This window comes from Propithecus coquereli, unplaced genomic scaffold (genome assembly GCF_000956105.1).
Source record: "Propithecus coquereli isolate 6110/MARCELLA unplaced genomic scaffold, Pcoq_1.0 Scaffold25, whole genome shotgun sequence".
Lineage (NCBI taxonomy): Eukaryota > Metazoa > Chordata > Mammalia > Primates > Indriidae > Propithecus > Propithecus coquereli.
The window spans coordinates 4,114,592-4,128,088 of NW_012148063.1; the positions used below are offsets into that span (position 1 = coordinate 4,114,592).

The window sequence follows — 13,497 nt, forward strand, 5'->3', positions numbered from 1 at the left end:
ACTTCCATGGTCATCTCTGTGGCAGGCCACCTTTCTTACTTCACTTACAGTAATAGTAACTACCATTTTTTGAGCATTTACCACGTGCTGAGCGTTATGCTAAGAGCTTTATATGGACTGTTGCATTTAATCCTAAACAAAGACTTAAATACTACTACTATCATCTTCACTGCACAGATGAGGACACTCAGGCAAGGTGTTACATATGTCCTCCAAGATCATACACCAAGCTGGGCTTTGAAGCCCGGTCTTCTGACGCTGGAGCAGGATAACCTGTGGAAAGCGCTATCAGCTCTGAGAAATTCCTCCAGTTTATTAATACTTCAGAAGCTTCTGCATTTGAAAAGAGCTCACATTTTCTCCCTTTTTCCTGATCTCAGAGCTCTTCACATAGGCTTACTTCTCCTGGGCTTCTCAGTCTCCCCTGGCCTCGTGAATTCTTGGGGCTGGGTTAAATTCATTCTGGGTCCAAAGCAGTAAAAAGATACGGTGCTGTCTCCAATATGGTTAATCTAATTCAAAATTAAAGCAATGCTGACCTGTAAAATCATCTTAGACAGTCCAGTAAACTTCTGATCCTTTGTATGTTGAAGATTTAAACAAATTCTAATTTTTGGGAGGCTTTACCACTAATACAAATGCCTGCACACATATAGAGGCAGAGGGCAAACCAACTTAACCTACTTATGACAACTCATTTTTATCCAGTCACTAAGTATTTACTGAATGCCTACTAAGACCAGGACCTGTTTTAGGCCCTGGGGATGCTAAAGTGAACCAAACAGATCAAGTCCTTTTTCTCATAGAGCTTACATTCTAGTGTGCGGAGACAGGCAGTAGTGGAACAAGCAAGCACTTAGCGTGCCAGGCAGTGGTAAGCACTATGAAGAAAGAAAGTCAGGCAAGGGGTATCGTGGCTATTGAGTGATGGCTGGGGGTTGTCGTTTCCTATGGGGCAGGAAGGGAAAGGCCTCACTAGAAAGAGACATTCAGACAGAGACCTGATAGAAGGGAGGGAGTCACCAAGCAGAGATGTAGGGAGCAGCATTCTAGGTGAAGGGAACAGCAATGGCAAAGGCACCGAGGACTGCATGCTTGGAGTGTGTGAAAAACAAGAAGGCTAGAAGAGCTGAGACCAAATGGGAGCAGGACGTGGAGCAGATGAGACTGGGAGGCCCTGGGGACCACATCCTGTCCTGCCTTGTGGCTGATGACACACTCCACAGGCAGAAAGCATATCAGCTACTGAGAAATGGGTACTGAGTTCTTGCGGGGGAATTGGCTGCAATGGTAGCCAGTTTGTGAAGGGAAAGGGTGGTTGAGAGACCAGATAACTGTATACACACAGTAGAAACCATGTAGCAAATAGGATGAGGTTTTCCATCTTGGCAACACCAAGGGGAAGGCAGGACCAGGAAAGCAGTTGGACACTGTGTGTGTGTGTGTGTGTGTGTGTGTGTGTGTGTGTGTGTGTTTGTGTGCGTGTGCAAGATGTATCTACTTTTATACTTGATTTTAAGCATTTGCACTATATTCTGAACCTTAGGATTCTGTTGCATTGCTTCCTTTCCATCAAAAAAGAAAAGGTCTTAGTTGGATAGCAGGCACTGTCATCTGATTTGGGGCTCCCATCTGAGCAGATGCTGTTTATACCTGGCTTGATATCAATCATACCATTCTTTAAGACCAGTGTTTGAAACGAAAGCATGTGGCTCTTCCTACATACTGAACACAACCCAGCCCAGTGCTCCATAGTTACAGCCCTGTAGCCCATGGGAAGTGGGACAGAGCGACAATAAGCTGATTACATTCTGTGCTGCAAATTTATTATGGTACCTCGTTTGTCACCAATAAATATTTGTCAAATTAAATAAAATAAAGAACTCACATCGTGTCCAGGTATTCATTCATTCCTTCACCAAATCATTCCTCTGTTCCTACGGCATGTGAGACACTGTCGTAGGCACCAGAGATACAGAGGAGGAAAGAAAATATCCTGCCCTCGGGAACTTCCCTTCTAAAGGTGTCCTTACTGTGTCCCCTACCAAAGTTCTTATGGCAGTGCTTGGCAGTTCCTGGTACCCTCCAAGGATAGCAGAAGTAGGAATCTCTTGATTCTTCTTTTAAAATATCAAATTCTTTCAAAGTGATTTTCTCATTATTTTTTGTGTCCCTGTTTTCCTGGAACCCTAAACATTAGCTTTGTGCCCTTTTGGGTAATCCTGCAGGAGGAGCGGGAATCGACCTCAGGCCGTTGTCTACTGAAAAGACCCAAGGAGTGGTAATTTCCACAGGACTTCTGTCACGTGCCTGGGCTTTTCTGAATGGGGTGGTGGTGTGGGTTTCATTTGTCCCCCAGTCGAAGTGTTGAAGTCCTAAGCCGCAGATCCTTATTTGGAAATAGGGCTGCGGATGTTAAGATGAGGTTGTACAGGAATAGTGTGGGCACTTACAGCCAATGTGACTAGTGTCTTTGTAAGCAGAGGACACAGAAACACAGCATTCTTCTTATGAAGGCTGGACTTTACCGACTTTACAAATATAATCTAAAAACCTCAGACTGTGACAGAAAAAAATATTCTTCCTTGTTGTCTTCCTCATTGCAGGCTGCATGTCGTCAGCCACATGACGCTTTTGGAGCTGGGAAGGAAACAACTCCTTCTTCCTGGATCATTGCCTACCTTTGTGGAAAATTTGCTTTCTACAGAAATGTACTTGCTTCTCTGGGAAGTTTACTAAATTATGCTTTTTCTATAGATTCTCAAATTTAAAAAATGGACTCAAACTCCCAATCTAATAAAGATATTGCTGAGTTTGGTAGCATGTTGATGCATTAAGATACGTTAGTTTTTATAATATTGTGGTTTACACATACAAGAGAAACGGGCTCAAACCTTGGCAGGCTCCAGGGCTCCTTGGGGGCCTGTCCGTCTGCCCCAAAGGCCTTAAGTAGAGCTCTCGTCCAGTCTCCTGCTGCCCGGACGTGCACACTGAAGAAGTCCTCCTGCGGGGCGGAGGTGAGGGTGAAGGGGTGCCACTCCAGCGAGGATATGGCCGGGCACTGCACCAAGATGTACTGCCCTGGCGCCATTTTAAAGCCACGCTTTTTCATGTGAAGTTCCAGGACTCCAGAGGGGTGGCTCACCACCTACATTAGAGCAAGAGAGTTTGTCTTTTTGCTCAGGTTAAATAAGAAACACCTTTCATTTCATCAAAGGTGTTCAAAATTTTAAATCGGCTTTTTTGAGGTATAATTTACATAACCCATTTGCTGTTAGCGTCCAGTGAGATTTGCCACCATTTTCACATCTGGGTTTGCAACTCCAGCAAGAATGACATGTACCTCCTTCAGAGTGCTACGTTTGGAATGTGGGTGGCTGCACCCAGGTGCAATGTGGCACTTAATGCATGAGTCTGTCTTAAGTGGCCAAGCTTCTCATAGCACAATTAGCTTAATCCAGGAGAACGAAGGCTAGCATATCGTGCATATCACTTAGTTATGCTTTGAGTGATCTCCCTATTTTTAAAATCCAGGAACAATTTGTTACCTTTTTCAATTATCTGCGTCTTTTTTCAATCTCTTGCGAATTAACCCTGATATTTCTTCACGCTAAGTGAAAAACAACCTCCAAACTCACTGTGAAGTTTTTTGCTTTTTGGAGGTTTTTTGGGTTCTGGTTGAATCTTATCAGGCATCCTGCCTGGGCTGTGAGTTTTGGATGTAGGGAAGCATTATGCAAGAGCTCTGGTTGCTTTTATAAGAGCTTTATAAATTGCTGTTTATCATAGTGAAAGAACTAATTTCCCTTCTTAGAGTTCCCTCTTGTTTTCTTAAAAATCTCTCCAGGCCCTTGTGCTTCTTTTTTGATAAGAGGTATAGAGAAACAAAATCTACTATCTAGATACAGTGACAGTATTTTTCCATTCAAAAGAGAATTTCACAGCATTTTAATCATTAGTTCTAAGTTTCCCCTTTCCCTGCTGATATTTGTTCTGACACTGCTGTTAAATGGTCTCCCTAGTAACAGCTCTAGTAGGTTTCCAGGAGTTTTAGTCTGGCTTTTGATGTAGCCTGACATCCTTTGGTGCTTAACTTAAAAACAGCAACACAGAAACAGCTTAAAGCAGAAATATGAAGCAATTTCTATACTTCTGCTTTCATGAAGACAGTTAAGGAGATATAGTATTCTGTCAAAATTGTACTAGCAAAGTGGTATAGGTTTGGTTAGCAGAGAATGTCTTCTTGGACATTTAAAAAACTGGAGAAGAGTGTTTGGCACCTTTTCAGTCTGTTAGACTTGCTTTTGTGGTCTTGGTCCATCATTCCCACCTTCCCCCAGCATGAGGTAAAACTCAGATGTGGGGATGGATAGCAAGATTGGAAAATGTTCCCAGGAGTGCTCTGCTCCTGAGGGTAGAGTTTCCCTCTCCGCTTCTGTGAATGGCTTCCCTGTTCTCTGCTCAGCAGTCCCAGGTGAGAGTGTGTGCACCGGAAATATCTGTATATTATTTGCATGTTTGCAAAATTCGTGTCTTTATGTGGTGAAGGAAGTGATTATCCTTCAAGTTATTATGCCCAATGTAAAGCATACTCGCTCCCCCTGATTTTCACCCCTAGAAAGAAACAGGAATACAGAGAATACAGGTAATTTTGGTGCTGTTCCACACACCCTTATCAGAATTCTGCGTACCCGTCTTAGAGCCCTGATCCCTGTCTTCAGCAGAATTAGTCACACTAAAAGATGCTCAGGATACAAGCAATTATTAGAACAGAAGATGAGCCTCTAAATTACAGACAGTTCTGCAATAAAAATGGCAAATTAAAAACTAGGGCTAATAAAAAATTTTCATCTACACTCAGGCTTTTATTCAGACATAAAGCTACACGCATACCTTGGTAATGACAACTTCTTGTTGAAATCGCCAGAACCTAATTATTCTTTCACATGCATACAAGACCACAGGGCCTAAAACCCATTTCCAAGCCTGCAGAGAGTAGCAGAGAGAGAGGAAAAGGAAATGAAAATAGAATCCAAATATTTTCAATTTGAACCAAATCAATATATAAGACGATGGGGTTTAGACATTTTCCTTTAACTTTGGGCCAGTTATCAACAACAAAGATGTCTCCTTGTATTAAATACTATAGCATTCAATTATTCCTTGAAGTCTACAAGCTTATTTAAGAGATTAAACTCTTCTATATTGGTTTTTATGCTTACTTGATCAATGATGCCTCTATGTAATTAGAAATAATTGAATTTGCAAAGAAATAAAAAAGCAGATTGATGTTTATGTTACATATGATAGGGTCATAAATGCTCCCAAATTCAGCCAAAGTCAAAGGCTTACAAAGCTACATTACTCAATCAACATAGGACATGAGAAATTAAATTTAAAAATTACAAATAGCAATTTTTTGGGCTAACAATACATCACAGCTAGGAAGTCTGCCTGAATAAACACACACCCACACACACACACATACACACACACACACACAAAACCAATGTTATCTGGGATAAAATATAAAGTTAGCTCCTTAGTACCTTAAATCTAAGTTTACGGAATCAGAATTAAAGGCTCGACAATTAGCTGGAGAATTATGACAGTGAAAATTTCTATTCTTAATAAATCAGATGCTATGTTAACTTCTTATGAGTATAATCTGCATTACGGATGATCAATTTTCCAGCAAGCTATTCGTTACCAGGTGTTGTGCACAACATAAGGTATCTTCCTCCAGTAAGATGGAAGGAATGGAACTTAAAATTTTTGAAGACTGACTTACTTATATTAGGTCTGATACTGAACAATCCCGTAAGGCATACGATATTATCTTTATTTTACAGAAGAGGAAACTAAGACTCAGCCAGATCAAATGTCCAGGTTCACAAAAGTATTATGATAAGAGGTCTGGTAAAAATGTGAACTCGGACGTGCCTGATCTCCCCGCTTGCGTTCTTTCTAGAACCCTGGGCTGCCTCCCTCAAGCATTCACCAGAGAATCTCGCTTCTTTCTGTCCAACATTAAAATTAGTGCTGAGGCTTGTTTTACAGAACATCAGAGACTCACGAACCCACTGAACCTCAGTTCTTGGAAACTGAGTCAAATTCTTCCTTTAAAGAAGAAAAAACCTGACATTCTGGAAATGAGTCTGAGTCGCCTGAAAGATAGGTAGATCCCAGAGAGCCAGCGCTAGAACTCAAGCCTGTTCATGCTGTCCCTAACTTTCCTCCTTGTTAGTCTAAATCCATCGTGCCCTTGCTCCTCGAATAGCGTCTTGGGAGCAGGAAGCGTGTCCCATTGGAACTCCGATGCTCACCACGCCGGCTGACTCTGTCTGTAGTCATTGCTCCCTTACCAGTCATCCGGCTCTGTCCCTTCTGTTGATAGGTCACAAACCCTTTGGCATTATTTTTACTTCTTTTGAGTTACCTTTCTTGCTTTTTCTATTTGTTTATCTCCGGGCCTCTTCATGGTACCTCTTATCACCTGCATCAACCCTGTCTGCCTTTTTCCTGGGGAGCCTCTTGTTTGCCTGACGAAGGATAGATTTATGTCCACAACACAAAGCAATTTGACCCACTTGTTCTTTTCTGCCTCAGTGGTGTTCAGCAGCAAGTTTAGCACAGCAAAGAGAACAGAAGCTTTTGTTCACCTAGGCTGCAGGTGAGATGGTAAAGATGGTCAGGGTAAGGGAGAACCAGGAAACAGCACACGTGAAGGATGGGGTTGGGCCAAGGGACTGGATCCTAGGTCTCTCATTGCTTGAATGAGAAAGTGCACAAAGAAAGGTTTTTAAGACTCGGTTTGGATATTTACAGAAATGATAGCAAGAATGCAGTTCTTTCCTATATGGGCTAAAGGAGATATTTGCAAAAACACTCACATAGTCTTTATATGCTTTTACAAATAATCTTCCACACCCATTTTAGAAAGCTTTGGGCATCACACACTTTATTTTGGTGACGTCAAATCAGACATGGTCTCTGATTTTTCCATGTTGCTGAAGTGCAATGGATTGTTTTTCTTTCTGTGACTAGTCAAGAAGGAAAATGCAAGCTATTAATTCTTGGCTCTATCTGTGCTCCAGTTTGTACATTGCTCCAGGAGGAGACGGTCCAGTTTAGTTACACTGAGATACTCCTGGAGCCCCTGGAAGTCAGGGCATGAGGCAGAGATATGGCCAGAGATGAATATTAGGAAACTGTCCCAGCAGTGATGACCAGGATAGACAAAAAGGAGTCGAGACAAGGAGGTGTCACCTCAGAGCAGGAGGGGCACGTGGCAAAGTGGATCTCAGACTCGGTCTCTGAAGACCTGCCTTCTGGTCTTGGGGCTACCATCCCTCACTCTGCCTTTGGGTACATCTTGGGCTTTATGATGTTCAAATTTTCTGTTTTGTAAAGTTGGAAATAGCTGAAGAAAATTATTTAGGTCCCTCCCAAGCTCTTAAATGCTTTGGCTTTGTTCACAGAGGTGAAGATAATGTTGGGGATATGCTTGTGGAAAGCTGCAGAAAGCTAACAAAATGGATGTTGGGGGAAGGTCGGAGATTCAGAGCAAATTTCGTAAAGTGTAGGGAAGAAAGTTCATGGCCACAGAGTTAGAAGCTCCGGTTTCTTGATGTGGCTTTGAGGGGATTGCTCTTTGTGACCAGAGGAAAGAAACTGGAACTGTTTGGGACCTCGATTTCCACATCTATTAAATAAAGAGGCAAAACTATTTAGTATCTAAGATTCTTTAATGCTAAAATACTCTGTGGATTCTTAGCTGTATTTTTTTCTTCTTCAAAAATACTCAAAAAGTCAGACGACTGTGAGTGTTTTATGTTAGAAATAAAACTATGTTGATTTAAAAGCAGCAGCAATGAAACTTGTTTCCCCCACTTTCACTCCTGGTTTTTCATTCCTACCAGAAAATAAGAACATGCTGGCTTTGATTTTATTTTATGTGTGTGTTTATGAATAGCCTCTTTTTTTAGACAATAAGATCTCCTGGAGTAGGACCCACGTCTCTGAATCCTGCGTCTAGTGCAATGCCAAGCGTGTAACAGCCACTTGGCAGAAGTTCGCTGAATTGACCTTACTTCAGTTAAAGCTTTCCCCTTTACCACTACCGTCATTCCCTGGTAATGAAAACGGTGTCAGCTTTACGATTATCATTTGTTGATGTTGCAGTTAAATGAAGAAGGTACTTATTTGGCTAAGGAGGACCAGGCTTCTCTTGAGACTGATTGCATGAGCAATCCTGGAATCTGGAGTCTCGGAGGTGTCCGTGAGTTTGGGGTAGAAAGGAGGAGTGAGACAAGTGGGGGAGAGAGGGACTGCAAGGTACAGTCGGTTCCTTTGATCAGTCCAGTTTATACGAGGTCATGTACAAAGCATTCTCTGTCCTAACACCGGGAGTGGTGCACCACCGAAGGTGAATTGATAAATGTTCATTGATAAAAGCACCATGAAGATGTACGAAGTAAAGAGAAGCAAAGAAGTAGAAACGGAGCCTTGCAAAGATCGGGTAGGTTGTGGTGCAGTGAAGCTCAGGGACTCTCCCTTGTCCTCGGGATGCCTTTTGGATTCAGTGTCTATAAGACATCGGAGAGAACATTGTACAGTTCAGCCAAGCAGCAATTGCACAGCCCACACACGCTTTGAATCAGGATCCATTAAAAATAATGGGAGAGAGTGACACCGTGAGTTTGGGTGTGCAAGGAGGTGCAGCAGGGGAGAGTTAGCAGAGAAATGGATAAGATTCCCCCCGCTTCATGATAATTAATGTCGGCATACGCTGCCGGGAGCAGCCTCTGGTCTGTATTCACGAGGCGTGGGGGAGTATTGATTTTTTTATGGAGATGCTATAGCTGAAAATTTTAGAGAGCCATTCATGTTCTTCATTAATATGCAGGCTGGATAGTGGCTACTGAGAGTTGAGTTTAAGACAGAGACAATCTATACTGGCCATTAAAAGAACCACGGTCTAATGGGCACATCTATTCTGGTTCTCTCCATTTTAAATGTTCCTCCTAGTAGTTTCACCCTTAAAATCCAGTGCTTAATTTAATGTATTCGAGGATTTTTTTTAAAAAAGGCAATTGTTTGTATTCCTATGTTGATGACTTAATTTCCTAAATCTTCACCACTTATATACTATTATATCCTGTTCTCCCATGTTTTATGATACGTATTTTTGGGCACTTGTCTCCTCCTAGTTTTTATCTGCTGGCTTCATTTATTTTCTTTCATAGATCATCCAGTTGTCCCAAAGGTTTGCACTGTTCTAAGATACCTGAGGAGACCAAATGGGATTATATTTCTATTTACCTATTCCACTAGATGTAATGGTTACCACATAGCCATGAAATCTTACTTTTGAAGTCTGTGGACATTATCATCTACACAAATTAATTAAGTCTCTCCTTGGCTAATGTTGGCATACTTTCAGTTACAGGGAGCTTAATTAGAACAAGAAGTAAATACATTTGACACCCACATTTTTTCAATCCCAAAAGTTGTAGAAAGAGAGAAGGCAAGCTTATAGAGGAGCTCGTGAGTCTCATTTGGTTATCACTTAACGTTATGTTTGAGAGGTGATGCTACGAATTGTCAGACTGGAAGGCAGTTATGCAGGGGAATGGGGCCTGAGGATGTTGGGAGAGACATCCCTGTGCTGTTATGACTTACCATAATATCGGACACCCATATTTAAAGGTAAGTAGAAGAACACATTTCAAAGCTGAACAGAGTGCTTTTGGTAGTAAACCTCTTTTAAAATTATCCGTAACTCGATTTCTCCATTAGCACACTTATTAAAGAGTTGGCTTTGTCTAGTGGTGAAGTGGGTTGTTCTTTTTTCAAGCATATAAAAGCTCTGGCTATTTTAACTATGGGGACAGTTATTTTTAAAAGCTCCTGGGTTCATTCTTACCGAGGGTTCCTTGCCAGAAAATTGAGGCACGGGGCACTGGGCGGCTGGCTGCCATTCGGCATAGCGGTCTCTGCAGAACGTAACATTGTGCAGCGAGAGACTCTCTGGGGTTTGGCCTCGCACAATTCGACTTGTGATTTAAAAAAAAAAAAAAAGAAAAAATACAAAAATGTTAAATTGATTGCATGCAGTCTTCTTATACACAGACATACATTGTACAGTAGGCTCTAAGATCACTTCACCTTCTTGAAACTTGGGCTGTCACTCATTTCGCTCAGAATCCTTAAAAATAGGCATTTAAGAAGCTTCAAATAACTTTGAAGATCCCAGAAAAGAAGTGCCCCTCTGAGGTATCCTGTGTTAAATTGAAAGTGTCTGTATTAGAGAATTCATAATGAAGGGAAATTGTTTGAACACATCCTTTTGTAGACTGTTGAATTTAATTAGGTTTCTTCTCGTCCTGATTGCTGATTTGGGCTAATTGGCTAACTTTATACTATTTGGTTCTTTTGCAGATTTATTTAACTTCTACCCTTCTTGGTTTGTTTCTGAGTGCTTGGAAGTTTTCAAGTGAAGAAGTCAAAAAAAGTGCCCTGAATAATGGTATTTTTCCCCTAGTGACCACTAGCAGGCCTAATGTATGACTGGGTCAAAATAGGTCACAATTAAGTGTGTTCCCAAGATTGTACTGATAAATTTAGGAATGGAAAAGGAAGCCAGCCTTTGTGAATGGAGCACTGGAGGAAGAGTCCTGTAATCCTTCTGTATGTGCCACAGATGCACCAACGGATGAGGTGCTTTGGTACACGTTCCTAGGGTTATCCTTGGTACCTGGGCAGTGAAGCACAAGACATTGAGCTCATGTAATCTGGAAGCTACTCAATTCCTAGATGTTTGTGAATAAAATGTATTGATTTATTTTGGAAACATGCTACTCAGAGACTGAGAAACTTTAGCATCACATAGACTCCTGTCCTTAGTAGTCTGTGGAGTTGCAGGCCTCATTTTGCATCACAGGGCACGGAAGGAGGAAGCAGCCTGGTGCCAGCTGGAACTGACACCTTGGCCTTTGTCCCAGTCTGTTTTATGGAAGTCATCCAAACTCGATAACATCCCCTCTGAGTTAGATGAGAAAAACTATCTGTAAATCTTCAATATACAAATGATGCCCAGACATGGGCAGGGTGAATAACAAATGGGATGCAGAGGAAAAACTCCGTATACTTTAACACCTTCATTCTCAGGCTCCAGGGAGCATTCCGTGTACTCTCCAAAAGAAGCCTCAGATCATTCTACAAATGCTGTATCTTTTTAAATTTTTAAAACTTTTTTTATGTCTTCATCTATTCTATCCCATAATAGTAAGATTAGTGGGCCTTAACACATTCCAATAATCCTACTTTTACTTGGCATTTTGTATAGAATTTGCAAATTACTTTTGCTGTAAACAGTAGCTGTAGAATACTTCAAGCTGAGAAGATTAAATGAGGCCCTTATCCCAAAATAAGCCTTTCAACTAAGTTAAAATGACTAAAAAATTTCTTCTTACGGAATGTTATTTGGATATTAAAAATATCTCCTGTGAAACACTGCCCATTGAAATCCTCTTGTGCTTCTGGAATGCACCAGAGTTTGCACGCAGGGGATGTACATTTAGGGGGATAATTTCTGCGAAGAAGACTTTCAGACACGCGTGGGCTACGGAAAGCCTCGTGAATGTGCACAGAGGTTAACAACCCTGGCATCGGGAGCAGAATCAGTGCTAGAGAGGAAGGGCTGACAGTCTCTGAGGTGTTATCCTTGGTGCACGGGCAGTGAAGCACCATCCCCCGCGCCCCCCCAAACACAAAACGGAACGGTGAGACTCCCACGTTCAGAAGAGCCTTCTAGCTGAAAGAGAAGAGAAAGCCCCTAGCCAGGTGGCCGCATAGTTGGCTGACTGGGTAACTAAGGATCAACAGAGGATGGGCAATCTTTTATGGTAAAACACGCCTCAGGGGTATTTCTTCCTTGGACAATGTGTCTTTGTCAGACCACCTGATGGATGGTGAGAGAGCTCTTCATCAGGCCCAGGCAGTGGCAGCGGCAGTGTGACCCGCTTCTAGAAGTGGGGGGCTGAGAAGGAAGGAGCATCTAGGATGAGGAGGGAGGTCGCAGGGGGCAGTCGAATTGCAGAGGAGCCCCACGTGGGACCCAGAATCACGAAGGCTGAGCGCGACTCCCTGGGATAGGCCGCTCTGCCGCTATGCGCGTGCTCTTCCGGGCTGTGCGCGTGCTCTTCCGGGCTGTGCGCGTGCTCTTCCGGGCTGTGCGCTTGCTCTTCCGGGCTGTGCGCGTGCTCTTCCGGGTTGTGTGCTTGCTCTTCCAGGCTGTGTGGAAACAGAGGCCTCGCCTGGGGTACGGACCCCGGCGCTGAGCAGCCACAGTGTTGGGAGAACGAGGAGCGGAAAAGGGGGTTCTGCTGGTGTAGGAAGCAGAGGAAGAGCTGCTGGTGACCAAGCAGCGCCTTTGCAACGTGACCGGCCACATTCTTGCAGGTATTGAGGAGGAAGGGTTTCATCAACGTGAAGACGTGTTCTTCACTTCACTCTTGTTAAAAGTAAAGGTTTGATCGTCTAAACTCTGGCATCCAGGTGTGACTCTGCCATTTATTTATCATGGGACCTTGAGTGCCTCACTTAACCCTCTGAACATCTGTTTTCCCTTTTATGAAATGGGGACAACAGCACCTTCTCTGTGTGACAGGAATGTTGTTAGGGTCCAAATGATCATGCATATTGAATGTGCTTTGAAAATTGTAAATGGACAAAAGGCATCTATTCTGAAATAATTAAAAGGGACAAGCTAGTTCAGAGACAGCAATTGATTAATTAGTCCAAGGCCATTTATTAATATTTAGAGAACTGAAAACATTATATTTGAGAGTGAACACATTGCGTACGCTCAAATACTTCAGGTGCTACTCTAGCTTCCTGATGAAGAGATTAACAGTCCTAGACGGGTGTTGAATCCAGAATAGCATGTTATGGGATGTCTGAGCAAAAAGGAATCTTAGAGGTCATATGGGGAAACTGAGTCCCAGAGGACTTACAGGGCTTTCTCATGGTCACTCTGATAACTAGTGGCAGAGGTGGATCTAGAGCCAGGTCAGACCACCCATCTCACACTCTGTCCTGTCCCGCACACTGGGTTGCCCAGCTGATGGTTTTGGTTAAGCGGAAGTGAAATCTGGGTGTCAAAAATATGTATCCTGACTAATCCCACATAAACCAGGTTGCAGAAACAGGTACTGAATGAAACATACATCTACTGTCATCCAGCATTCATTAGAATTCATGTCTACATCTTGTAAACATGTCATGACTCACGATCAGAGTCAGCCAGGAAAAATAAATATAATCTAAGAAATGGCCCGGGCATGGTGGTGCATGCCTGTAGTCCCAGCTACTTGGGAGGCCGAGGAAGGAGGATTACGCCTTTTGGGGCATGCCTAATAAAGCAGCTGCACACTCTGTCCCTCTGGTAGTTATTCCTTGCTCTTGCTTTTTAATTGGAAGGACCATGACTTG

General features: G+C 42.7%; 1 protein-coding gene across 1 annotated transcript in view; it reads right to left on the reverse strand.

Annotated features, from left to right (window-relative positions):
- NOX3 (NADPH oxidase 3) overlaps positions 1-13,497 on the reverse strand; it is a 53,618-nt gene that overhangs the window by 26,458 nt on the left and 13,663 nt on the right. Inside the window, exons 7-10 of the mRNA XM_012646787.1 lie at positions 12,115-12,510; positions 9,929-10,058; positions 4,894-4,986; positions 2,895-3,148 (exon numbers count right to left, since the gene is read on the reverse strand). Of these exons, the coding sequence (XP_012502241.1) occupies positions 2,895-3,148; positions 4,894-4,986; positions 9,929-10,058; positions 12,115-12,510 (873 nt within the window). The remainder of the gene's footprint in view (positions 1-2,894; positions 3,149-4,893; positions 4,987-9,928; positions 10,059-12,114; positions 12,511-13,497) is intronic.